At 40.0% G+C, this 27775-nt stretch overlaps 1 protein-coding gene and 1 pseudogene across 3 annotated transcripts in view; both read right to left on the bottom strand.

Moving 5' to 3' along the window:
* LOC143716523 (uncharacterized) overlaps nucleotides 1-27775 on the bottom strand; it is a 140718-nt pseudogene that overhangs the window by 111613 nt on the left and 1330 nt on the right. The window contains exon 3 of the transcript XR_013196003.1: nucleotides 24483-24711. The product of XR_013196003.1 is annotated as an uncharacterized LOC143716523 (transcript). The remainder of the gene's footprint in view (nucleotides 1-24482; nucleotides 24712-27775) is intronic.
* LOC143715459 (uncharacterized) lies at nucleotides 720-6831 on the bottom strand. 2 transcript variants are annotated; one of them, XM_077207283.1, is made up of 3 exons: nucleotides 6531-6831; nucleotides 4427-4675; nucleotides 720-3121 (listed from the first exon to the last, which is right to left on the bottom strand). In XM_077207283.1, exons 2-3 carry the CDS (start codon nucleotides 4509-4511, stop codon nucleotides 2433-2435), a joined length of 774 nt encoding a protein of 257 aa, XP_077063398.1. In that variant the 5' UTR covers nucleotides 4512-4675; nucleotides 6531-6831; the 3' UTR covers nucleotides 720-2432. The 2 variants fall into 2 exon arrangements, with proteins under 2 accessions (XP_077063398.1, XP_077063400.1); XM_077207285.1 differs by lacking the exons at nucleotides 4427-4675; nucleotides 6531-6831 and adding an exon at nucleotides 3697-3984.

Here is a 27775-nt window from a genome sequence, read left to right as displayed (position 1 = left end):
GATCAAATAAAAATTCTGCAAAATTTATAGACAATTGGTTTGTAAGGAATTACAAACCTGCGCACATATATTCAAACACACATAACTATAGAATCAATTCTTAATGCGCATGTGAACGCCATCAGCGTCTATCACAGGTTCACGTTTAAAGTCTGTTTAGAGAGAACGGTGCCGTCTTAGCGGCCCCTAATTTAATAACAAATGATCATTTAGACGGAAGTGAATCAATCAAAACTAACTTTAGCTGGAAAAAACATTTTTCAAGAGCCACTATAAAACCAAACCAATCTGTGTTACCTTAAATTATATGTTTATCTCTGTAAAGCTGCTTTGAAACAATCTACATAGTTAAAAGCGCTATATAAATGAGGATGACTTGACTTTGACACCTGCATCTCATTCACACACATATAAACCACTTCCATGCACCACACTAGTGCGATATCTTAACTATCCTGGCTGTCCTTACCGAGCGTTTCTTCCTATGGATTTATTATTACCTTGACCTTGTACTGTGTACCCCGTTTCTGCTTTTTCTCTGCCCGCCTCAACTTGGGTTGCTTACTGGAGCTTGCTTCTCGCTGCCTACCCTGACCATTGCCTGTTATGTGGTTGGTCTCTGCCTTGTCTCCGTTGCCCTGTTTGCTGTTGTTGATTCCTGCCTGTTTGACTACTCTAATAAAAATGAAGCGAAAATGAAAAATGAAGTGACGAGATGATGATGTCAAAAGTTCAATGTTTATTCCAAATAAGTGAAAAAAATAAAAGTTTTCCAATAGAAAGCAAATGGTATTTACAGTTAAAACCAAAAAAGAAACTAAACAAAAATAAAATAAAATGTTCAAAGTTATTCGCAAACAAAGTTTTGGCTATGCCAATAAAATTACCAAAAACAGAGCATAAATATAAATTTAACACAATAACAGCTTTAAACCAACTCACTCTATGAACTTCTTTACAACTCTGAGAGGTCCTCTTAAAAAGCACAAGCCCCTCCTACTAGGACTAAACCATTCTGATCGGGTTGTATTCACTATAAAAACCGCCTCGCTCTACATTATCCCTTACATAATCGTCGTTCAAAAATGGGAAACCGACGCTGCAGATACACAAACCATAAACAAAGGAGTGCGTGCATTTACCGTTTTGAATATCAATCCTGCTAAACAATATCAATCCTGTTAATATAGAAATATTCGCCAAGGAACACTCCGGTAAGATGACGTAACATTAGAACAGCCTTCTATCTGTACCGTTTTAACTTATTTGCTCGCTGTTTTGCTATTATTCTCGTGCACTGACTAGTTCACTAAGCTGAACAGCCAATCAGAGTTCTCTCTCTCACCGACGGCCCGACGCCGTTCAACATTCAACATGTCGAATCGGCCGAAAAAAGCAGACGAGAACTAATTTCAGCCGACGGTGTGAAACACACTGACAAAACTTAGTCAAAAACTGCCCGACCGTCACCCGGCATGTTCCAGGCTTTAGAGGCATGAAACATCTTTTAGTGTTAGGCAAGTGCCTATAACCAACATAATCCAATCTGAAATTAATTAATTACAACATCGTTCAACTGGTCATGACTGTTTTATATAAATATAGGTTACATGTGTTTGCGCAAGTGATCTCAGGATTTACAAGATTTCTTTTCCTGTGCGAATTGGCCATTATTATTACAGACGTCCTGTGGTAAAGATTACATTACTCCATCTACACTTGTAAAGTTAATCCCGTCCAAATAGGGGTCAAGTCTTACTAGTTAAACAAGTTTTTCACCACATTAACAAAATGGATCTAGATAATATAGTGCTTTTATGAAAAACTCCATATTTTTTCGGTTTAATGTATTTGACATTAAAAAAAAAATGTTGATCACTGGAAAGATTTTTTCATATGCCTGTGAAGGTTTGATAATTGTTTAAAACTCTTCTCACACTGAGTACAGTGGTACGGCTTCCAGTATGAACTCGCTCATGTAATTTCACATGTCCAGAGTGAGTGAAACTCGTCACAATATGAGCACTTGTAAGGTTTTTCTCCAGTATGAATTCTTTGGTGGTGTTTCAGACTGCCAGCTGTAGTAAAGCTCTTCCCACATTTAAAGCACACATGATTTTTCACTCTATCATGCGTTTTCTGGTGCAGTTTAAAACTGTTCAGCTGTGAAAAACTCTTTCCACATAGAGAACAAACATAAGGCTTCTCATCTGAATGAATGATGAGGTGATTTTTCAGATGTTTTGACAAAATTAACTTTGTTCCACACTGATCATAGGTCAATGGTTAATGGTTAAATCCCCAGAGTGCAGATGATCTTTTAAACTTTTCGCCTCATTGAAACTCTTCTCACACTGAGTACAGTGTACGGCTTTTCTTCAGTATGAACTCGCTCGTGTTCTTTCAGGTGTCCAGGCCGAATAAAACTCTTCTCACACTGAGTACAGCTTTTCTTCAGTATGAACTCGCTCGTGTTCTTTCAGTTGTCCAGGCCGAATAAAACTCTTCTCACACTGAGTACAGTGGTATGGCTTCTCTCCAGTATGAAGTCGCTCATGATATTTCAGAGATCCAGACTGAGTGAAACTCTTGTCACAATATGAGCACTTGTAAGGTTTTTCTCCAGTATGAATTCTTTGGTGTAGCTTCAGATAGTCAGCTCTAGTATAGCTCTTCCCACATTTAAAGCACACATGATCTTTCACTCCATCATGTGTTTTCTGGTGCAGTTTAAAACTGTTCAGCCGTGGAAAACTCTTTCCACAGAGAGAACACACATAAGGCTTCTCATCTGAATGAACTATCATGTGTCGGTTTAGTTGTGATGACGAAAGAAAATCTTTCCCACACTGATCACAGTTAAATGGTTTTTCTTTAGAGTGACTGTGCAGATGATTCCTGAGAGTTGTTGCTTGAGAAAAACTCTTTCCACACTGAGTGCATGTATACGGTTTCTCTCCAGTGTGAATTCTCATGTGTGCCTTAAGGTTTCTTTTTTTTAAACTCTTTCCACACTGTGAGCAGGAATGCAGCTTTTTGGCTTTTGTTTCTTGAGTTTTGAAGTCACAATGTTTCTTTACGTCGTTTAGTTTCTGTCTTTGCTCCATCACTTCCATCTGGTCTAAAATAAACATATTAATCAGTTAGAATCAGATCAATGAGGTTAAATGTGAGAATTAAAAACACTTAGCCAGCAGAAAACAAGACACCTGTCTGCAGAGTTGTCAACTCTCGCGAGACAAATAAGCAACTGGAGTTTCAAAAACAAGCCCAAAACAAGCCCAATATTATTAGATTATTTAGTTTCAGCATTATCATTTATTATTTATTACCAATAAATGAGCCTGCAACATATTAAACTGAAACCACTCCTTTATTAGAAAAGGATAAATGGATTAGGAAAAAAAGGATTTAAAAAAAATCAGCGAACTGCAACAAAGCGGAGGGCACACACTATCCTCATCTCTGATCACATGTGAGGCTGGATAGGATTGGAGAGATGGAAAATGACAAAAAGACAAGCTGGAAAAGACAAGAGGATTAAGGGGAGCTGTAACATATATTTATCTTAATAAAATAAATTCGAACCATATGTATCTTCTGTTAGTATAGTATAGGACTAGGCCTACTTGTTTTTTATTAAAGCCTGTGATAATTAATATATTACACAAACATTGCAAAAATTAGCCTATTTACCTTACAAAAGAAGGTCGTCCCTCTCCTCCCCTGCACTGTCCATCATCTTGATCTCTGATCACCAACCACTTGACCTATCCAGTCTTTAAGTTGTTTATCCTTTTCCCAGTCTTTGTTGTACTTTTTGCCATACTTGGACCACTTCGTTGGAGGCATTGTTTGTAGAAATTGAAATATGTGTGTTTACGTCTATCATAGCTTGGATTACAGCGTCGCGCGCGCCTGCCTGCACGTTGAACGGAATTTTTCTCCAATGAGGGGGATAAGGGGGCGGATTCGTCAGAATGTTTTGACGAATTACGCCACAACACTTAAATGATTGTCTGCTCACAGCTATAGCCAATCAGTGCAGTGTCAATCAATGTATTGGAGATTGAGAAACCGGCAACCGTGACCATAGATGTAAAGAAAACAAAGTTGCTTGTCAGATTCTTTCTAACCAGCAACCATATTTTTTTTAATAAGCCCAAAAAAACGCAACCCGTAACCCGTCCTGTTTTAACGCGACTTACAAAAAAAAAAGCCCAAAGTCGCATAATATAAGGGGACTTGGCAACTATGCCTGTCTGTATAAAGTATCTTTAATGTGCAAAGGTCGGTTATGTCATTCACTTGTTAATGCAATTAAAACTGGCTTAAGATAATTTACATGCATTTCTCTATCATTTGTCATCCATATTTCAGAGCTACCAAAGCAGTCAACAATGAAGAATCAAGAATGGACACCAACCTATTTGTTCCTCAGTATCTTCATCTTTTATTCTGGTTGGTTCTGGATCTCTCATGTCTTCAATCTCCTCTTTAATAAACTCCATCTTTAACAGTTACACAGATTTCAGCTGCTACTCCTGGAGTTTGTCCTTCTCTTGTAGGATGATGGGAATATTCCCAGTATTTATTGGTGAATTGTTGTGGGAGGGGCTTCACTGCAGGTGTGAACTGTGATCACGGTGTGATACTGATGCCCACAGGACCAGATCTGGAAAAATCAAACATGCATAAGTTACTGAATTTATACTGGATTACTTAAAAGTCCCTGTAAAGGCAATTTAAAAAAAAATTCTAAACACATTATAAATGTTAGAAATGTATTGCTAAAACATATTACAAAGACTGTGAACTGTGAAGTACTGAATTGTGGAGTTAGACCGTTAAACAGTTTTTCACCATTGCTATTTTCCGGATTTTTTGGGCGGGTCTAAAACGGGGCTTGATGACGCACTGGAGCCCCTGAGGCTGGCCGCTCCCCTAACAATATAAATAAAGCACATTCGTATCAGTTTGGCGCTCAATCACGAGTTACTGTCAGTACTATTATTAGTTACTACAGCCAACAGTTTGCTAGTTATCTATGTCTTTGTCACGGAAATGCGTACTACCTGGATGCGATCATGTAGGCTACAAAACAGATCGGTGTTAAGATTAAAGATTAAATTTCCTAAAAACGATCACATCAAGAAGAGGTGGATTAATTTTGTGAAGAGCCACCTTGATGGAGAGCTGAGGATCACCACCAAAACCCGCCTCTGTAGTGATCATTTTACACGGGATAGTTTTATAAACTTTCGTCGGAGACAACTGGGATTCACTGATAATCCGCTGTTACTGGTGAATGAGGCCGAACCGACTATCTCCCGCCTCGGCCTTCATCCTCCCGTCGCGCCAACAACTGGTGCCATCATCGGCAGTGCGTGCCCACCAATGAGTGTAAGTTGCCTTGTGTGCTTATGTTATAATTATTATAATTAACCTAATAAGCTACTAGGAGCATCCATTCCGGCTGTAGCGGGTGACAGTTGATTGTGGCGACGGCAGCTTTACCGTGAGTGGGCGTGGTTTCAGCGCAGCCAGCGGACACGCCCCCAGCGTTTGAGAGCAGAGACTACTGCTCATTTTTTCAAGATTTTGATAGCTTATTTTATGTACTTGCCGGCTTTTTTTATCATTCAAATTTGGCTGGGTGGCTAATAACACATTTTTCTGTGATATGACAAACTCAGAACACATACTTAATTTTGACTTCACAGGGACTTTAACCGTAAACACATATGGTGCATTTAATGTAGTTCAAATACAGAGCATTTTGATGGTTATATTGGTTACATATTAGTAGCAGATGAAACAACTGTAGTTTGCTCATTTTTGCAACCCAGGATATAATAAGGATGAAACAGGGCACAGGTTTTATTATTCAATTAATATCTAAACTAATCAGAAATCTATCATAAGACGACAGAAATCAACCATTGATTAAAGGACTGAGAATGATAGCACAAAAGGAAATAATCTAACACTTGACCATCAAAATGTGGATAACAAAGACCTATACAAGATTATTATAATTTAAATGTATTCCAGAGTAATACATCATATATTGCTCATTATTTTATTTTATTTATCATATATTCCATTAACAGTTGAACTAAAGCTTTCTTATTTGGTGAATTGTTGTGAGGGACACCAGATCTGCCAAATTCGAGGTTACTGTAATTACACTTAAATTAAATGACCATATGTGCTTGATTTAAGAAATATAATTTTGATATGGTTATATATTAGTAGCATTTAAAACGGCTCTATATAAGGCTGTTCATTTTTATGTGACTCCAGATTTTATAAGGATGAAACAAGTCACATGTTAAATTATTTAATTAATATACCAATTAAACAGGAATCTAACAAAGATATCAGAAATCATACACAGTAGTCATTTGCAAACTGAATAGAGGCTGATCAAAACGAATGATTTAATTATCTGTACGTTACGCTTAAAACAATGTACATTTAGGCAACACAAACATCAATTCTTACATGATAAATATAACATCTCTGACCTGCAGACTGGAAATATACGACATCCGGAGAAAATATTCCACATTTGTGCTTCATTCACGATCGTTAAAAGCGTCACTTTCAGCTTCAATTGGTTAAAGTCTCAGCGCTTCTCTCTCTATCTCTCTTTTATTGCATTAACAAGAACATTAACATAATATAAACTCACAGGGGATCACAACGTGTTCAACATAATAGCGTCAAAGAAAAAGAGAGAAGAAAGAAAACAACTACAGGCTCTCGCACTTCTCTCTTCTGCGCATGCATTGCGCGGGGTGTCATATTTCTTAAAGGGGCCGCATTCAGTAAATCGCATCTCCGCATTGTTATGGACCAAATCAACTATAGGGCTTGGCTGTCGTGACGTCATTACTTGGCGTGGCCGCCATTTGGATTGGCCTCCATTACTGCTACTCGGACTACTGCACACTGTTTATAGACGTAGGGGAGCGCGGGGCACAACCTAACGCGGGGTTAAATGTAACGCGGACCTTTTACATAATTAGTCAGGATCAAGCGGGGTGTGTTTCCGCTCTTTTTCTCCTGCTGCCCGAAGACGCTCTCCCGCGAATTTGTGGAAAGTTTTGATAAGATTTCGTGAAGATACTGGACAAAGAGTGTTTTGACACCATGCAAGTAAATTTTTTCATCATAGGTTTTTTACGGTTTCTGAGTGTGGTGTGTACGTCACCAAATCTAACTTTATCTGACATTAATCACTGTCTTGTTGGCTAAAACATAGCACTGTTTTGAAACATGTCAGCATCTCCTAGCAAATGCTAGCTAGGTTTAAAATATTTGTTACACAGCGGGGTTAGTTGTAGCACAGTGTTACAACTAAGCCGCCAAGTGTACAATGAAAATCAAATGAAAACGGGAGCCACACAACGTTTCAGGTTTGAGTATTTATTTATATATTTAACTTTGTTGGACTTTCACAAACATTTTTTTTTAGTTTACTATGCATTGATCACTTGTTTAGCCTGTTTTTAATGCAATAAACCATTAAAATTTTTATTTTAAGCTCGTTTTTATTATTTTAACTGTTATTATTATTAATAATAATAATTTCACACGCAGCTGCCACACACAAATGTAATTCAATTGCAATTACAATATTTTATGATTTTATTTATTTATTTATTGCAAAACTGTGCAGCCATTTCCTATATCTCTATCCATGATATTGATCCATAACAGAAATATGATTGGATTAGGGATGGATGTATGGATATCTATCTATACAGATGCACAAACAATATCAAACTATACAGATACAATAGTACTGAATGATGTGTGTTTCACACAAGTGTTACAACTAACCCCTCTGTCTGTTACAATTAACCCCGCATATGGGGTAAGTTGTAACATTTAGACTTCTGTCACTTTCAGTGCAACTGTACGAAAATGATAGGTCCTAGAAAAAACTTTAAGTGTTCATTTGTAGCAGAGATGTGTATGTTGCTTGTGTAAAAAGAAAGATGAATCTAACTTAATTATTTTTTTAATAATTGAGCCAAAACCAAAATGTGTTAGGTTGTGCCCCGCTCTCCCCTACTCCCTCTCAGTTTTGCATTACAGACATCTTCGGCTACCTTGTTTGTGGTGTGAGCCCCTACACTTCAGAATAGTTCCGAAGCTACAAGCTGACAGGTCCGATGGAAGGGACAACGTTAATGTTATGAGAGTATTAAAATACGAGATATTTTACAGGAAAATACTAAAACGGGAAGACAGCGGGAAAAGAGCTCAAATACGTGAGAAACACGGAAAAAACGGGATGGTTGACAGCTACTAACTACACTTCTGAAACACAGTTAAAAGTACATGTGTGAATGGTTGTTATTAGCACTAACGGTTACTAAACTAGCAGCTAAGTGGAGCGCAGTTTACCTTTATCCGGATTACTGTGTTCCCACTGTTTGCCGGCTTTATGATCTGCAGCTCCTGAACCCATCCATTTGTGAACTGCACATGAGACTCCAATGGCTTGTAGCTTCGGAACTGTTCTGAAGTGTAACGTTAGGCGCTCACACCACAAACAAGGTAGCCGAAGATGTCTCTTATGCAAAACTGCGGCAGCAAACCTCGTCGGTGCTCCACTCTTTGTTGGAGATTTCATATGGATCCAAACCGTTATTAGTGTTGATTTTGTCCACATACCAGTCCTTGGCTTCCCTATTTAACGTATCCCGGTAAATTACAGATCCTTTTAGGGATTTTAACATCTTTTTTCTTTCTCCCAACTCTGCTTCTTCTCGTTCGACTTGCTGTATGTTTACATTCGTGAGGCCATCGATATGGCCGCCACGTCCCAGAATGCACCGCGGCGCCCAAGCCCTATTATAATAGTTAATTATGTACCGTAATAATACATATAATATATGGATTCAACAATAGATTCACCTTTACTCGGTTAGAGTTACAGTTTTTCTACATGTCTCCCTTATTATGTAATTGCAGCCTAGGGTCTTCTTTTAAATACATGCATAGATATACAGCGAGGCCAGAAACTTTAAAGTGAGTGGATCTTGGTGAATTAAGTTGGACCTCAATGTGAACTGTGATTTATTGTCAGCCAACAGTCAGTGAACAGAATATGAACAAAACACAAAGGTGAATAATCATAGGAGGTGTGTGTGTAAGGCTGGACAAGACTTCTCACTCAAACCACTGTCCGCTGAATCTTTTGATTGCTTTTAGAGAAAAACTGCTCATAACTGCTGGTCTAGGATCAGTTTTCTCCATAAAAATAGCATATTGGCGATTGTCTCAACCTGTTGACACTAATGACCTCACCATAATTAATGAGGTAAAAATGGACACTCAAACTATAGATTTTAACAACCCCTTTGACCATAACTGTCAGGGTACCCTAGAAAAACAGATGACATGTTTAAACAAGCATCATTTATTTCTGGAAGCTGGGCTAAATGCTGAAGCACTTGTTACTGCACCTCTCAGATATTTCATACAGACGTTTAAAGAATACATGAAAGAATATGTTTGATAATCACACTCATATAACAGAGGAAAAATATTGATCATTCATTAATAACTTGATTGTAAACCTTATGTAAATCACTCATCAAATCACAAGGATATATATATATATATATATATATATATATATATATATATATATATACTAAAGAGACAAGGGATTCTAAATTTTCCCCTTCAAAGCAATGGTGTTGGCTTATAAATTTGTTCATGATTTGTCTTAAAGATGAACTGAACTGAAATTTGAGAAAAGGTGATATAACAAATGTATTTTATTTATTCTCATTGGTACAATTATAAAAATGGCAGAATTTGTTAAAAGGGATAAAATGGTACGTTGAAAATGTTGTTTTTGCTACACGGGCGCCACCATGTTGGATTTCAACATTTGATTACGTCATTGGCATGGTTAGCTACTAATTTCACAGCACATCACCGCAATGCGCTGTGAGGATAATAAAGTATTACAGAAGCTTACTCCTCCTCATTGAAAATTGTCTAAAACATTTAGGTCGATTACAATGAATTAGGCATATAATTTTATTAACAGTCTATAATATGTCCGAACACTGCAATAATTAGTCATCAATGAAAATTAAAAACAGTTTTTTTTTTATATTCATTGGTGACAATACAGAAAATATTGTGACAGATCACCACCATCTCTCCCTCCCAACCCCCCCTCCCTCCCCTACTGCATGAGATACAACAAAAATATCAATGGAGCACAGACATAGTTAGAGAACAGTCAGCTTAATGTCCATCCAGCAGAATACACTTAACTTTGGTAATTCCATCATTCCATGTTTGAATTGTCCGAGGTGTGGCGCAGTTAATCCTGGCAGAAGAGAGTTCAAGAAAAAGAATCTCCAGAAATGTATTCAGCCAGTGCTTATGAGCTAAGTTGTGCGGCGGAACCCAAACTTGAACAATGATCTTCTTGGCTGCTGTTAGCCCAGCTAACCACATTTTCTAGACCTTTCATCCATATCTTCAAGTTCAGAATCATCATTGAGGAGGTGTAAAACAGGGTCCATAGGGAGTTGTTGAACACTTATCAGATCAGACAGTGATTGTAGCACATTAGTCCAAAAGTCATAAATCATAGGGCAGTCCCACATTATATGCATAAAAGTCCCCAAAATATTTTGTGAGCAAAGAGAACACAAAGGGTGTGGGGATTGACCAATTAAGTGCCTGACTCTGGGGGTAAGGTATGCCCTATGAGAGATCTTGATATGAATAAACTGATGGTTGGGACTCTGAGATGAGCTACATATGTTGTTCCAGCTTGTGCCCCAGTTTATTTCTTTACCCCTGTGTAACATTGAACAATCCCATGCCAGAGTGCTAGGCTTGGGAGACAAAGATGACAGAAGCCCGGCGTACATAAAAGAAACAACACTTTTTGGGGCCACATTTATCAAATTGATTACTGGATGTTCCTTCATCTCTGAGCCCCATACAACCTTATGTGCTTTAAAAGCTGATCTAAGTCTGAAGTACAAGAATAAGGAGTGTCTGGGGATACCATAAAGTGAAATCAAGTCATTAAAATTTAATAGAGAATCTTCCCCATTCAAGTCCCCCATGACCCATATAAATCTTTCTGCCCATACACCTTGAATGAATGGTTTATTTCCAGACAATAATTTGTTATTACGCCAAATGGGAGATGATCTATGCCATTTTGATGCAAAACCCACTAGCCTCTCAACTTGTCTGGTAGTCCGAAGCATGTATGTCAGTATCGGGCCATACCTCAGTGTACAAAGACTAATGGAGAGACCAGAAAATAAAAGATCCTTAAGTCTAATAGGGGCAATTATGTCCTGCTCTATTGTCTTCCACGGTGATGTATAATTTGGATCCAACCACTGCTTAATTGAACGTATAATGAAAGACCAATGATAATATTTAAAGTTGGGAAGTGCCCATCCTCCATCTAACTTGTTACGTTGTAGTGTGGTCCATTTAATACGAGGTCGTCTCCCACTCCATATATATTTGGTGATAATATATATCCAAACATATATATATATATATATATATATATATATATATATATACAACATAAATATTTCAGGTCTTTTATTGTTTTAATACTGATGATTTTGGCATACAGCTCATGAAATCCCAAAATTCCTATCTCAAAAAATTAGCATATCATGAAAAGGGTCTCTAAACGAGCTATTAACCTAATCATCAACTAATTAACTCTAAACACCTGCAAAAGATTCCTGAGGCTTTTAAAAACTCCCAGCCTGTTTCATTACTCAAAACCGCAATCATGGGTAAGACTGCCGACCTGACTGCTGTCCAGAAGGCCATTATTGACACCCTCAAGCAAGAGGGTAAGACACAGAAAGAAATTTCTGAACAAATAGGCTGTTCCCAGAGTGCTGTATCAAGGCACCTCAGTGGGAAGTCTGTGGGAAGGAAAAAGTGTGGCAAAAAACGCTGCACAACGAGAAGAGGTGACCGGACCCTGAGGAAGATTGTGGAGAAGGACCGATTCCAGACCTTCTGCGGAAGCAGTGGACTGAGTCTGGAGTAGAAACATCCAGAGCCACTGTGCACAGGCGTGTGCAGGAAATGGGCTACAGGTGCCGCATTCCCCAGGTCAAGCCACTTTTGAACCAGAAACAGTGGCAGAAGCGCCTGACCTGGGCTACAGAGAAGCAGCACTGGACTGTTACGCAGTGGTCCAAAGTACTTTTTTCAGATGAAAGCAAATGTTGCATGTCATTCGGAAATCAAGGTGCCAGAGTCTGGAGGAAGACTGGGGAGAAGGAAATGCCAAAATGCCTGAAGTCCAGTGCTGCTTCTCTGTAGCCCAGGTCAGGCGCTTCTGCCGCTGTTTCTGGTTCAAAAGTGGCTCTTCACCTCTTCTCGTTGTGCAGCGTTTTTTGCCACACTTTTTCCTTCCCACAGACTTCCCACTGAGGTGCCTTGATACAGCACTCTGGGAACAGCCTATTTGTTCAGAAATTTCTTTCTGTGTCTTACCCTCTTGCTTGAGGGTGTCAATAATGGCCTTCTGGACTTGCGGTTTTGAGTAATGAAACAGGCTGGGAGTTTTTAAAAGCCTCAGGAATCTTTTGCAGGTGTTTAGAGTTAATTAGTTGATTCAGATGATTAGGTTAATAGCTCGTTTAGAGACCCTTTAAATGATATGCTAATTTTTTGGGATAGGAATTTTGGGTTTTCATGAGCTGTATGCCAAAATCATCAGTATTAAAACAATAAAAGACCTGAAATATTTCAGTTGGTGTGCAATGAATCTAAAATATATGAAAGTTGAATTTTTATCATTACATTATGGAAAATAATGAACTTTATCACAATATGCTAATTTTTTTTAGAAGGACCTGTATATATGTGTGTGTGTGTATATATAGTGTGTGTGTGTGTGTGTGTGTGTGTGTGTGTGTGTGTGTGTGTGTGTGTGTGTGTGTGTGTGTGTGTGTGTGTGTGTGTGTGTGTGTGTGTGCGTGCGCGTGCTAGGAAAAATTATAGAAAAATTGTACATATTCCAGTCTGATGGCCGGCCATCGGTGTGATTGTTGGTTCTAAGTCTGGCTATCCATATGTATGCTGTCTGTATCACTGGCCATCCCCGGCCATTGATTGTTGATTGAATGGGCGACCTCCAGTATGAATGCTGTCTAAACGACTACCCATCAGTTTGGTAGTTGATTGAATGGACGAACTTTAGTATGAATGCTAAATGACTGCCCATCAATTTGGTAGTTGCTTGAATGGCCAGCCATTTAAAAACTATAAAGAATTATTTACCTGACATGCGGTGCTAATTATCTTTCCATTCTTTCCCATTCAACAGCCATCAAGTTGAATCTTCAGATGAATAGTGGCATCCAAGCACCAGCCAACCAGCAGAAGAGATGCAAGCTCTCAGATTCTTCAAGATCTGAACTTGCTGTTTTAGACCTGAATCGGCCAGTTTTTCATAATATCTTCCTCAAATGTGAAATATAAACTGATGAGACTTGTGGCTTTCAATCAATTACCTAACTGGATTCCTTTAGGTTTGTTTTAATTTATTTTTACATGAGATAATAAAATGTTACTTGCAGTACAAATTATCTTCAAGGCACTTCAAATTCTATAATTTTTTGTCTGTGTAAGTTTTTTCAACTTTAACATTTGGGTAATAAACTATAAAGTGTCTTCTTTTTAAAGATGTCATAATTGTGAATGTAGTGCAAATTGTTCAGCAACTGCAATTCATTTAGTTTGGGGATGTGATTTGGTGGGATGTGCCTCAGGCAGGGGGAGGTTAGAAAGGGAACTGACATAGTCTTGGAAAAAAGCTTGCAGGATCCCCATTTTTCATTATATCTTCCTCAAATTTGAAATATGAACTGATGAGACTTGTGGCTTTGAATCCTTTACTTACCTGGATTCCTCCAGGTCTATTTTTATATATTTGTACATGAAAAAATAACACATTATTTGTAGCGCACATTATTTTTGAGGCACTTCAACTTTTATAACTTTTTATCTGTTTGAGCATTTTCAGCGCTGATTGATTGTTAGTAGAGTCCCAAGCAGGCCCGGAGTGGGTAATCGGGAGAATTCCCGGTGGGCCGCTTCACTTTTGGGCCGGTCACGGATTTTTTTTTTTGATTTGTCACGTTAGTCTATCTTGTCTAGGGTGACCAACAGTCCTGTTTTCCCAGGACATGTCCTGTTTTCACGTCCTGTCCCGGCCTTCCTGGCTGTTTTTTATAAAGTGATGAAATGTCCTGGTTTTCAAAAAACTGCTGGGAAAGATCAGCTCTACAGCAAAATATAGATGGGCAAACAAGGAGGAGGAGGAAGAAAAACAGGATAAAGAGGAAGAAAACTAAAGATATAAATATATTTTGTTAGTTCGTTTTTGTAAGTTTGTGAGAGCTATTTTTCTTCAATTTGGAGGTATTTCTTTTAGTTATTTATTATTTATATATTTATTTTTCTAATACAGAAGAGACATTATTTCTATCATTATTTCATTCATTATTTTTGAAACCTGTCATAATAAAACATGTTGAGTAACCTCTGAGAAGCCTATCTGAATTTGTGTCTTGTAATATAACAATTTTCTATCCATACAGAGGCATAGCCAATAAGGCATCTTTGAGTAAACTCCGAGTATCATTTGAGTATCTGTTTGCCGGGCTGAGTGTCCTGGTTTTTGGTAATCAAAATATGGTCACCCTAATCTTGTCTTAAGGTTATAGCGTGCAATGACTAGCCTATATTGACAGAAATGGGAGTTTGATAAACATGCTGAAACAATAAAAACATTCAACATTTAAAACATTAAAAAAATTCAGATTCCGATTATTCCTCTGCCAAAGCAGCGTGCAGCTCTTCATTAAGATCTCATGACTGACTGTGATTGTACAGGTGATCGCCTCGTTCAGATAATGTTACACAATTAAAATGAAAAATGACACACATAGTATCATGGTTTAAAGATTGACGTTTATTGTAAGGTTCAAATAAGTTTAATTTCTTGTCTAAACTGCATCTGGATATTATTTTCTTACAGTCACGGGGAGAGTTATTGCTTGAAGGATATGCAGAATTTGAAAACTTAATTAAAACGCCAGGGAACACCTTAAAGTGTGCAAAAGCCAAGAGAGAGGGCTGGCAAAACGTAGCAGACAAATTAAGTTTGTAGTTAGATGTTTTTATCACTTATTAAAGTATATATTTTGATATTTTAATAATTTCTAAATAATTCATAACTTTGTTCATTGTAATGTCAGAGTCACCACCCACTACTAGAACATGGGAAAAAGTAAAAGTGAAGTACTAGAATATTCTACATAATAGTAATTTTTACTAACTAATCTCTTTTAAAAAGGCACTGTTAATAAATGTTTGCCTGTTTATAAAAGCAACCAAGAAAAAGGCTGAGGGCAAAAGGCAAAAAAAGAAAAGAAAACAAACAGGTGGTGGTCCTGCACCCCCACGTTATACCCAGGCAGAAGAGCTGACCCTTGGGTTGAGTGTGAACCTTGTGGAGGGCATCCCTGGGTTCAGCTCTTCCTCAGACCCACAGCCAGAGGCCAGGAGCAGAACACCTTCACTGCTGGCAAATGAACTTTAAATGATCCTAGTACACTGTAAAATAATTTGTTGCTGCATTAAATTAAGTAAGCCTATAATCCAAATGGCTGTCCAGTCATATCAGCTGTTAAACCTTGAGTAGCAATGAATTGCTTTGACTTGTGAAAGTCTACATGTGTGACTGTGAAACTACATAGTTAATGTAAAAAATAAATATGTTGCCATGAGTTATTGATCACATTTCCCCCCAGTGTACTTCATTGTAATGAAATTTTGTTTTCCTCTTTTGTGCAGTATTAAACAATACACCAACACTTTTATGTGTTCCCAAGCAAGTGGCTGAAGCATGTGCAGTAAGTGGACTTTTTCTAATGTTACATCAAAAGGGAAGAAAGTAGCTACAACACTTTGTAATGCCTGTAAACCTGAGAAAGCAGGGTAAGTCAAGTCCGTTTCTGAAAGAGAGGTAACTTATACTCAGAGTCAGTTACTATGGTAACTTACTCTGTGAACCTAACCTGGTCGGGAGCAGGTTTACTTCCGTAAACCCAGAGTTTCTTGCGCTTTCCTCCCCCTTTTTTAAAGAGGAAACAGTGTTTAAACACCTCATTCATTCTTTCGGTACATTTATCCATTGCTGTTTTTCCCCCCAATTTTTTTAATAAGATGAAGTCTAACTTCTTAACTGGCAACTGAAAATACAGTAGATTAGTGTTACATCATGTAGTTCTAAACAAATTCTACAGAATTAAACTGTGGCATTCACTGAAAATCACTGAACTGTGTTCATCTGTGCACCAGAAGTTGATGGACCTTCCTCCTGCTGTTCTTCCACACTCTGGTGACGGGGGAGAGATAAGAATATCCATTTATACTTAGATATAAACTTAGATTCTATAGTCTACTCCACATAAATAATGTGATAAAATGTGAATGTGTAGATTGTTTGATGTATAGACACATAATATTAACATTTCCTCTGTAGGCCTCTCTGTGGCAGCAGAAACTGTTTCTTCATCCCTATCGTCCTGTGAAGATGAGCATTTGGTTGAGCAACAAAAAAACCAACCCAAAGTAAAATATATGGAAATATCAAAAACAGCCTATATAAAAAATATGCAGGCCTCTTACATTTTATGAAGGCACTTGAATCTTCGAGAGTGACTGGCTCTGATGAAGTCCCTCCAGGAATTCCCTCAGCCAATGGCCTTCCAGCATTCAGGCTCAGGGCCATCTCCATCTCCTCTACATCTCCATCTCCTCTACATCTCCATCTCCTCTGCATCTCCATCTCCATCTCCTCTGCATCTCCATCTCCTCTGCATCTCCATCTCCTCTCCATCTCCATCTCCATCTCCTCTCCATCTCCATCTCCTCTCCATCTCCATCTCCTCTCCATCTCCATCTCCTCTCCATCTCCATCTCCTCTCCATCTCCATCTCCTCTCCATCTCCATCTCCTCTCCATCTCCATCTCCATCTCCTCTCCATCTCCTCTCCCTCTCCTCTGCATCTCCATCTCCATCTCCTCCTCCTCTGCATCTCCATCTCCTCTGCATCTCCATCTCCTCTCCCTCTCCATCTCCTCTGCATCTCCATCTCCTCTGCATCTCCATTTCCTCTGCATCTCCATCTCCTCTCCATCTCCTCTCCATCTCCTCTGCATCTCCATCTCCTCTGCATCTCCATCTCCTCTCCCTCTCCATCTCCTCTGCATCTCCATCTCCTCTGCATCTCCATTTCCTCTGCATCTCCATCTCCTCTCCATCTCCTCTGCATCTCCATCTCCTCTGCATCTCCATCTCCTCTCCCTCTCCATCTCCTCTGCATCTTCATCTCCATCTTTGCGAGCCTCTTCCTTCTTTCTGTTGGCTGAGTAGAAGTCAAATGAGAATGAACATTTAATTGTGTTAATTAGACCTATGTCAAAAATGCTGCTGCACTGCTAGACACTGGATGCTATTTAGTTATTTAATATGTCAAATGTTTGTAAAGTCAGGTAGCCTACATCCATGATATGCTCAAGCCTTACCTGACTGAAATATGTTTTTATATTTCATTTTCAGCTGCTGCCATGTTCTTTAAATGCCTGCAGGATTGCACCTACATGAAAATTAAAATTAGGTTAAATAACATACTGTTCTTCCAGTTTCACCTCTGATATTATAGCAGTTGGATAAGTTACTCTAAAATGGTTATTAATTACTAACTACAAATGACATCTTCAACAGTGTAATTAGATTAATCTCTGGATTAATTACTATCTCTAGAAAGTATTGGTCTACTTATTACTAATTACTTTATAAATCCCATATCAACCTCAACCACTTGAACAATACAAAAAGAGACAATAAACTGCACTTTTAATGCTTTCAAACTAACAATATACAATTGCATGAATTATTCTTGAATTGAGTGTGTAGAGAGAGGTTACATTAAAAATATACCTTTAAAAAACGTTATGTTAAATCCACTATTGTTTTATACAGAATTGTTCTATAGTCTATGCAGTATTTAATGTAACCACTTTTTTTTGTTTTGTTTATATTACAGAAGAATTAAGAGTAATCCCTTTAATTAAATTACAGTATTTAGATTACTTGGTAATTACACCCAACACTGTATAACAGTAATTAAAATGTAAACTTACTTATTGACTCGAGCAACTATTTTCTCCCAAACTAACTCTCTCGATCGCCGCTGCTGCCCTGTTGCTTAAAAAAAAAGTTTGCGTACTGCTGGTGAGAAATATGCAGACCTCTTTTTGTCTGGCGCTGTTACCATGGTGACTCATAATATCTGCGCTCCATTGATAATGGCTTTTTATAGTTGTGGTGCACGCGCTTAACTCAGAGTCAGTCAACTTAGAGTTGATTGAACTTACTAATTTCAGCTGTTATGAAACCGAAAACTCAGAGTTTCCCATCTCAGGATAAGTCAACTCAGAGTTCAAGTTTTAACTCAGAGTTGGTTGAACCTCCTTATTGAAACGGGCCCCTGGTCAGACGGGGTCCCCTCAGGCTCAGGTATGATGTCAGGCTCAGTTCGACAACAAACGAACTCAGAAAAAAGGAGCAAACTGAAAACTAAGTCCAACCAGTGTGTGTGACAGTACGCCCCCTCCCGGAAAGGCGCGGCCTCGCGCCGACAGATGGATAGAGGAGGTTTTGGTGGAGGGCGGAAATCCAGGAGAGGGATGAATGAACAGAGAGTCCAGAGTGGTGGAAATAACCAGGGGTGAACAGGGGTGTGCGGATGGAGACCCAGGCCACAGCCAGGGAAACACTCCATGACGGCGTCGCAGGAGGGAGGAGCCATGGTGTAAGGAAGTGCAATGTCACCATGGGGACGGCAGGATGCGACGACGTTGATGGAGGTAAAGCCCACCGCACAGACAGAGAGCCGATGGGGTCGAGAGAGACCGAAGACCTAGGTGGCCACGATGGAGCCGCAACGGCGGTGGAAGTGGGGATCTGGAAAGCAGAGGGGGAGCTAGAGCGATCGAGGGTGGAGGCAGAGCCTGAGGGAGGGCGGAGCTTGCCAGAGCCGAAGGGGTGGAGGGCCGGGGAGTAGCGAACGGCCAGCAAGTCTGCAGTGGAGGAGTGGTGATTTCTGAACCAGGTGGAACCTACGTACCGAGGGAGCCAAGCAAGGCCGAAGGTCCCCTCCGGAGTCGAGGGAGGAAGGAATGTAGGCGCAGGAGCCAGGGCGACGGGTCGAGGTGGAGCGAAGCCCTCAGAGGCAGGAGGAGGAGCCACGGGCTTCTGACATCCAGGCGGCGATGGCTCGCAGCGGGTCCGAGGGGTAGCCGCACCACTGAGAGGAGGCTGAGTGGATGAGTAGGTCGCCTCAAACACCTGGTCAGACGGGGTCCACTCAGGCACAGGTATAATGTCAGGCTCGATCGCTCCTTCTGGCACGGGCTCCGACATCGGGGCAAGTGCTCTCTCCGTCTGCAGTCGACAAACTGTCGTTCCTCGTAGCGGGGTGGTACTGGGCTGGACACTGGGTTGGGAGGGGGACTGGCGGTGTCCTCGACAGTGAATGCAGATCCGCAGGAAACCAGCACCCACTCCACAAACGTGGCGAAACTCCCTCAAGGTGCCTCCCCGGACAACTGTGCTTGTGTGGTGGGGTTGAGACCAGTGAGCAGGAATGAGCACAGGCAGTTGTAAGGGGATTTACAGTCAAAGACCCAGAACCAGATATGCTGAATGAAGACCATGAGTCAGAATTATAATAAATTGAAGAAAAGTTTTACTGAAGATAGTTTGCAGTTTCATCAGCAGAAGTCAGCTTCAATACTCACAAGGAGTTCGTAGGCCGCCCCACTTACAGTTATAAAGATCACAGCAATTATACCCTTCACCAAAGTCTAAGCTACGTCCTTGCTTCAGGTTGAATGATTCTCATTGGCTAAGAAATAGATAAACATAGTAATTTTCCACACATATACAGATAGACTGAAGCATATCTCCATCGATTATGCAGCTGACACTCGGCTCCTGATGTTCGGCTCGCAGTTTGCAGATTTGGGTGGCTGGGCGCCAGCATGTCCAGAACAACAACTCGGTCGATTTCCAATAATGCCAGTAGTTTCTTAACCTGTAACCAAAAAGACTAACACACACACATCGACAGGAGAGAGATAAATTACACTAAAAAGAAAGTTGAAAGAGAGTTGTTTTGTGCAGTCCTGTGACCACAAATAAACAGGAGCAAACACAATTGAATAAATACATGTTCTTTTATGTGAAACAACAATAAAATCTCATTTGATATATGTTAATAGTCCTGGCTCACACAGGACTGACAGTGGAAATTGGGCTAATCATTTCTGACTTGCAAATAAATAAACAAATAAAACAAATGCAAATGGGTAAACATGTGGGCCCTACTGGACAGAGCCCAGTCTAGACCAATGGTGAGTTCAGCAGTGAAAAACTCTTTCCACAAAACGAACAAACAAACTTTAGACCTTTCATCTGCATAAACTATCAACTGTTTTTCAGATTTGATGTTAAAGTAAAGTCTTTACCACAATGATCACAGATTGAATTGGCAGATGATGATTGACCCATTTGAAACTCTTCCACACGGACAGCAGGTGAACCGTTTCTCTCCAGTGTGAATTCTTAAGAGTTCCTTAAAGTTCTTTTTCTGTGTTCTACACTGATGATGTGAAAGAGTTTTTGGCTTTTGTTCTCACTGCATTTTCGTAGACATTCTGTTTAGTTTCTGAATGAATAAGTGTTTCTAAACACCATCTGTAAATAATATAAATGATAAACAGTTTGTTTAATGTTTAATATTTGTATTCTGTAGGTTATATTATTTTCTATCTACATCCACCACATTTTGTTAACTGAAGCTGTGGTACTTTATTGTTCTATAGCAGTCAATAATGAAAGATAAAAATTTACTTTTCATGATACAAGACCTGATAATTTGATTGACAATAATACTGTACACCCCAACCATATTTATCACAATATTGATATATAATTTTTAAACTCATTAATGTTGTTAAAACAATCTACCTCATTCTCTGTGTTCATTTAAATAGATCTTTCGAGACAAGATGTTGTTTCTGTTTATATTTCTTATAATTGAGAGTACTATCAGAAGACAATTTAGTACATTTATTAAATAAGAAAATAACATGAATATATCCAATTCAATAGAGACTTATTTATAAAACAATAAGTCCTGACAGAAATAAAATGATATTATTTACACTGTAAGAGTAGTTGACTGGTGAAGCTTCAAATCTCAAGCCTTTCACTTTTTTTTTTATCTCAGTTTACTTGTGAAGTATTTGGCATTAAAACGATTGTTGCTCATGTGCAACATTTTTTCTTATGATTGTAAAGGCTTGATAAATGTTTGAAACTCTTCTCACACTGAGGACAGTGGTACGGCTTCTCTCCAGTATGAAGTCGCTCGTGTGATTTCAGGTTTCCAGACAGAGTGAAACTCTTGTCACAATATGAGCACTTGTAAGGTTTTTCTCCAGTATGAATTCTTTGGTGCAGTTTCAGATGGTCATCTCTAGTAAAGCTCTTCCCACAGTCACAACACACATGATCTCTCACTTCATCATGTGTCTTCTGGTGATGTTTACAATTGTCCAGCCTTAAAAAACTCTTTCCACAGAGAGAACACACATAAGGCTTCTCATCTGAATGAACTTTCAGGTGTTGCATAAGATTTGATGACGAATTAAAATCTTTACCACACTGATCACAGTTAAATGGTTTTTCTCCAGAGTGAACGAGCAGATGATTATTGAGAGTTGATGCTCGAGAAAAACTCTTTCCACACTGAGTGCATGTATACGGTTTTTCTCCAGTATGAATTCTTGTGTGTTTGTTAAGGTCTCCTTTATTTATGAAACTCTTTCCACACTGAGTACAGTGGTACGGTCTTTCTCCAATATGAATTCTCTGGTGCAGTTTCAGTTGGGTAGATGTAGTAAAGCTCTTCCCACAGTCACAACACACATGATCTCTCACTAAACCATGTGTTTTCTGGTGGTTTAAAATTGTCCAGTCTTAAAAAATTCTTTCCACAGAGAGAACACACATAGGGCTTCTCATCTGAATGAAATTTCTGGTGTTGCGTAAGATTTGATGATGACTTAAAATCTTTACCACACTGATCACAGTTAAATGGTTTTTCTCCAGAGTGCCGGAGCCGATGAACACTGAGACCTGATGCTTGAGAAAAACTTCTTCCACAATGAGTGCATTTATACGGTTTCTCTCCCGTATGAATTCTCATGTGTCTGTTAAGCTTCGCTTTTTTTTGGAAACTCTTTCCACACTGTGAGCAGGAGTGCAGCTTTTTGGCTTTTCTTTTTTGAATTTTGAAGTCGCAGTGTTTCTTAATGTCATTTAGTTTCGGTCTTTGCTCCTTCACGTTCATCTGGTCTAAAATAAACATATTATACAGTTAGAATCAGTTCAATGAGGTTAAATGTTAAAATCAAAATCACTTAGCAGAAAAGAAGACACCTGTCTGTATAAAGTATCTTTGATGTGCAAAGGTTTTATAACCTACTGGTGAAAAAAGTTATGCATTTAATTTTATTAATTTTAGGTCGACCCAGAATTGGTTAAGAGGCTCTCCCGGCCAAACTTTGATCAACCAAAACGAAAATTGGTACGCTTCATCGGAACCATAATCTGAGGGTCCATGCTAGTGTTGGTACCAATTTCCAGTACTGAAATTTAAAAAATGTGACGCTTTGAGCACTGTTGAGCGAAATCGTAAACAACTCTGATTGGCCTTTGTGTTCACGCACTCATCAGATATGTCTGTGATTGGCTATAATGATCAATGCACGGGAGTCGTTTGAGAACACACGAAAGTGTCTGAAAGTGTTTTGCAAGCAGGGGCGTCTATCAGCGGACCGGACGCCTGCTTTCATTCGTGTGTATTTGTGTAAGTGCTCAGTGAAGACATATTTACAACATGTTTTTGAAGCACTGATCATTGTAGCCAATCACAGACATATTTGATGAGCGCGAGAGCACAGTGAGCAATCAGACGTGTTTACGATTCCACTCAACAGTGCCACATTTTTTAAATTTCAGTACTGACTTGGTACCGAATTCAGTACTTTTTGGCAACACAAGTCCATGCCAAATTTGGGAACAGCGCCACCTACAGGTCATGAGATCTGATCTCATGTCTTGTGCTAGGTTAGCTTAGCATACTAATTGGTTATTTGTAAAAGTTACTACTGAGAATGATCTAATCTGAACTTATTAAATATAACAAAAAGTGCATTTATATATTAAATCTTAATTTTGAGTTGATTCTTACTTCTTACAGAACTTACTATGGAAGTTCTGCATCTTTGTGAACACTTCTTCCCAGTGTTGCAATGATATGAGTGACACGCCCCTGACCCAGAGACTATGGGTTCAAGTCCCGTGTGCGACAACTTTATAAAATTGTGTGTAATGTTGTGCCATTTCAATTCCTTTATTACCAGGGTCAGCATTGTACTAATCTTTCTTCCTCCAGGATCAGAAATAAGTGTATTTTGTTCATCCTGTGTTCGTTCTCATCAGAACTTCATTTCATTTTGAGTTAACCCTACATGTACATTTGAACCTTTCTGTTCCTCATGTACATTCTATCTCTGCTGTTTTTGTTCTTCCAGCTCTGCATCGGTGCTATATTTTTCCTTAATTTTAAATACTATGCTACACCAAGATGAACGAAAGTTTTACGGGTTTGGAACAACATGAGGGTGAGTAATTAATGACAGAATTTTCATCTTTGGGTGAGCTAACCCTTTTAGCTTATACTTTTACTGGAGTAATATTTTAATGGAGTATCTGTACTCTTAGGCCCCATCCACACTAATACGTTTTAGTTTAGAAACGGAGGCCTTTTGCTACGTTTGCACCTCCCGTCCAGACTAAAACGGCAAAAACGAAGACCTAAAACGGAGAAGTTTAGAAACGCTGCCGACCCCGTTTTGCGTTTTGAATCTCCGGAGGGCGTTTTAGTGAAGACGGGTCAAAACGGAGGACTTTACAAACGATGACGCCGAGGCTCACGCTTGGCTATCTGGGTGTCATACAACGGAAGAAAACATACAACAACAGCCTGGACTACCAGTTACGTTACTGCAAGTAAATTCAGCATTTTACAATGCTATAACTGCCTACATGCGCCAAGCTATTATTTGAGCAATCTGTGACAATTCCTGTCTATAGCGGCGGTATCGACCGTACATGGAGCGTCGGTTTTGGATTAAGCCGGGAAGAACCAGCGTATGGTTGGATAATTTTATCAATGAAGTTGTAGTTCCTGAGGAATGGTGCGAAAACTTTGCGAATGGACACCAACCTATTTGTTCCTCAATATCTTCATGTTTTATTCTGGTTGGTTCTGGATCACTCATGTCTTCAATCTCCTCTTTAATAAACTCCATCTTTAACAGTCACACAGATTTCAGCTGCTACTCCTGGAGTTTGTCCTTCTCTTGTAGGATGATGGGAATATTCCCAGTATTTATTGGTGAATTGTTGAGGGAGGGGCTTCACTGCAGGTGTGAATTGTGATAATGGGGCCAGATCTGGAAAAATCAAAGACAGAAGACAGAAAAGAGCGAATAAAATATAAGATAAGATGACAAATAAGTGCAGGATTGCACTGTCTGTTTGTACAGGTGCATCAATCGGAGTGTCTGGTAGATTTAAACAATGCGAGATCTTGAGGCAGGTGCGATGCTAAGTTGTGGCTGGCGCGACGCTTAGGTGGAGCTCAGCCGACACGCGTGCTATCCTTTTTGTATGTAATGGGTGGGTTTTATTTAGCTATCTGGGATGATTATATAATTCTCTCTGGCATGTGTATACCTGTCTGGCGCCCAAATTGCAATGATTGTTTTTTAGCGAGGCTTTGGGACTGAGAGTTGACTCAAGACTGAGGAAGAATCATAGATGAAACTCTTGAGATTTATAGGGGTGGGAATCTCTAAGCACCTCACGATTCGATTCGATTACGATTCAGAGGGCTGCGATTCGATGCTAAAGCGATTATCGAATCTGAATCTTTTTGCGTGTGTGTGTGTGTGTGTGAATGTAAATACTTTGCTTTAAAAGTACAAAGTAATGACCCATAAAGAATTAATGTACAATATATTTTATTAACATTGCAAAGAACCAACAGGAAAATAAATGTGTGCCTGAACTAGCAGCATACTTGTAGTAAATTAATAATATAACTACTACCGGTGTTCTGACGATTCATGCTACCCATCGAGATGTGCTACTGGTTATGCGCATGTGCAGACTCATTTTTCTTCTGCTTACCACGCCCATAAATCTATGCATCCTTGCTGTGGAGACTTGTAGGAAACTTTGACAGGTCAAAGATGAATATTTGATGATAATTTTTACTTTTCACACCGTTTTAAAAATAAAAACAGAACAGTAATACTGTCCTCTTAACTTCGAATTTTATTATAATTGTATTTCATATAATAATGTCATTTTTACTTGTTATTTCAAATTTGATAATTGCTAACGTTATTTCATTTAACCCTCCTGTTACCCTCAAATCCGATAACATCTTTTACCCACTGGGGTCAATTTGACCAGTAATTTAAACCTCCAGAATATGATTTTTTTTTTACAAAGGTTTGTGTCTCAGGTAATTTATATCTTTGTTGACTACTTAAATAACCTTTTAAGTTGACATCCACCCACCACCACCCCTCCCCACCCCTTATACATCCAGAATACCCATTGCACGAATATGGACAAATTTATAAATCACCATAAAATCTTACTGATTGACCTAAAATTGGAAAAGTATAGATATTTTTGGTGTTTTATTTGTTTTATAATATTTCTAAGTATAGATTTTGGTAATCTATAACATTTGGAAAGAAAAACGTCTCGGTTACGTATGTAACCCTCGTTCCCTGAGTAGGGAAGGGAGACGTTGCGTCAGATGACGACGAATGGGGTTTCGCTTAGAAAGCCTATCGACTTCGAGTATACAAAACGAGCCAAAGAAATGCCATGGGTCTGCAGAATTTGCATTGCGTATCTCCGCCTTACCTCGTGGGTATAAAAGGAGGACGCCGGCAACATGCAGATATGTTTCTTCGCTGAAGATCCGAGACTGAACTCAGGCGATCCCCGCGGTACAGCGGAAGTGGCAGGAAGACGTAACGTCTCAGTTCCCTACGCAGGGAACGAGGGTTACATACGTAACCGAGACGTTCCCTTCCGTTGTCACTCCGAGTTACGTCGGATGACGACGAATGGGGTTACCAGTCTAATCACGCCACCCTCTCGGCTGTCTTCCAGTGCCCTGCCTAAATCGGAGATCCCTGTCGTGATACTGGCACGGACGAAGGACTCCTATTTAGCACAGGAATACCAAGGTACACTGGGGAGCATATCCCATAGCTTTATAGGAAATATGCAATTATTGCCAACCCAGAGGGGGGGGGGGGGGGACTTAGAGAATACACATATGACCCGAAGGGATGCATATGGAGAACACTGGGGTGTCCAGCCGCAGGTGGAATATTTCAACCCCAGGGGTGGCAAGGTGGCTTGCCAAGGGAAAGACACATGCTCAGAGAGGCTTACAGTGGAAATACACATGTGGGGGTCGCTCAGAGGAGGGACCATGCACACGGGAGGCACCTAGCTTACGCGCAGGCAATAGACACTGGCGCCGACGTCAGGAGTGCTGGAGGAACTCAGGGCTTTCGGGGAAGCTCACCTGAGGAGAATATCGCACATTTCCAGTCCGTGGAGTGGAATGGCGAGCAAGCGAAGACACCTGAGTGGGTCCAGTACTAGCTGGTTGAAGTGAGTACATGAGAGGACACTGGCTTCACTCGGAGATAGTAGAATCTGGCGAATGTGTTAGGTGTCGCCCAGCCTGCAGCTCTGCAGATGTCTGTTAGCGAGGCGCCATGCGCTAGAGCCCAAGAGGACGCCACACTCCGGGGAGTGGGCAGTCACACCAAGGGGGCACGGTCGACCTTGCTGCTGGTATGCCAAAGCAAAGGCGTCCACTATCTTTTCCAGTGAGAGAGCCTTTCCTTTCAGCTTCCCACCAAAACAGACAAAAAGCTGGTCTGAGGTCCTGAAACACTGCGTTCTGTCTACATAGGGGCGGAACGCACGTACTGGACAGAGCGGAGAGCACGTACTGGACAGAGCAGTGCCAAGGCTGGGTCTGCCTCCTCCAGGGGCAGCGCTTGCAGGTTCACCACCTGGTCCCGGAAAGGAATGGTAGGAACCTTGGGCACATATCCAGGCCGGGGTCTCAGGATCACGTGAGAGTAAGCCGGCCCGAATTCCAGGCACGCTTCTTCAATGGAGAATGTGTGCAGGTCCCCTACCCTCTTGATGGAGGCCAATGCAGCCAGGAGTGCTGTCTTCATTGACAGGAACTTAAGCTCCACTGATTTCAAAGGCTCAAAGGGAGCACTCTGCAGGGCATTTAGAACCACTGAGAGGTCCCAAGAGGGAACAAGAGGAGGGCGAGGAGGATTCAGTCTCCTCGCTCCCCTCAGGAACCTGACGATCAGGTCGTGCTTTCCTACGGACTTACCTTCCACTGTAACATAGTGTGCGGCAATAGCGGCAATGTATACTTTTAGGGTGGAG

Source organism: Siphateles boraxobius, unplaced genomic scaffold, assembly GCF_051911475.1.
Source record: "Siphateles boraxobius isolate OS27281-9 unplaced genomic scaffold, OSU_SipBor_1 6, whole genome shotgun sequence".
Classification (NCBI taxonomy): domain Eukaryota; kingdom Metazoa; phylum Chordata; class Actinopteri; order Cypriniformes; family Leuciscidae; genus Siphateles; species Siphateles boraxobius.
The sequence above is the reverse complement of the archived record's forward strand: the minus strand, read 5'-3'. Positions and strand labels throughout refer to the sequence as shown.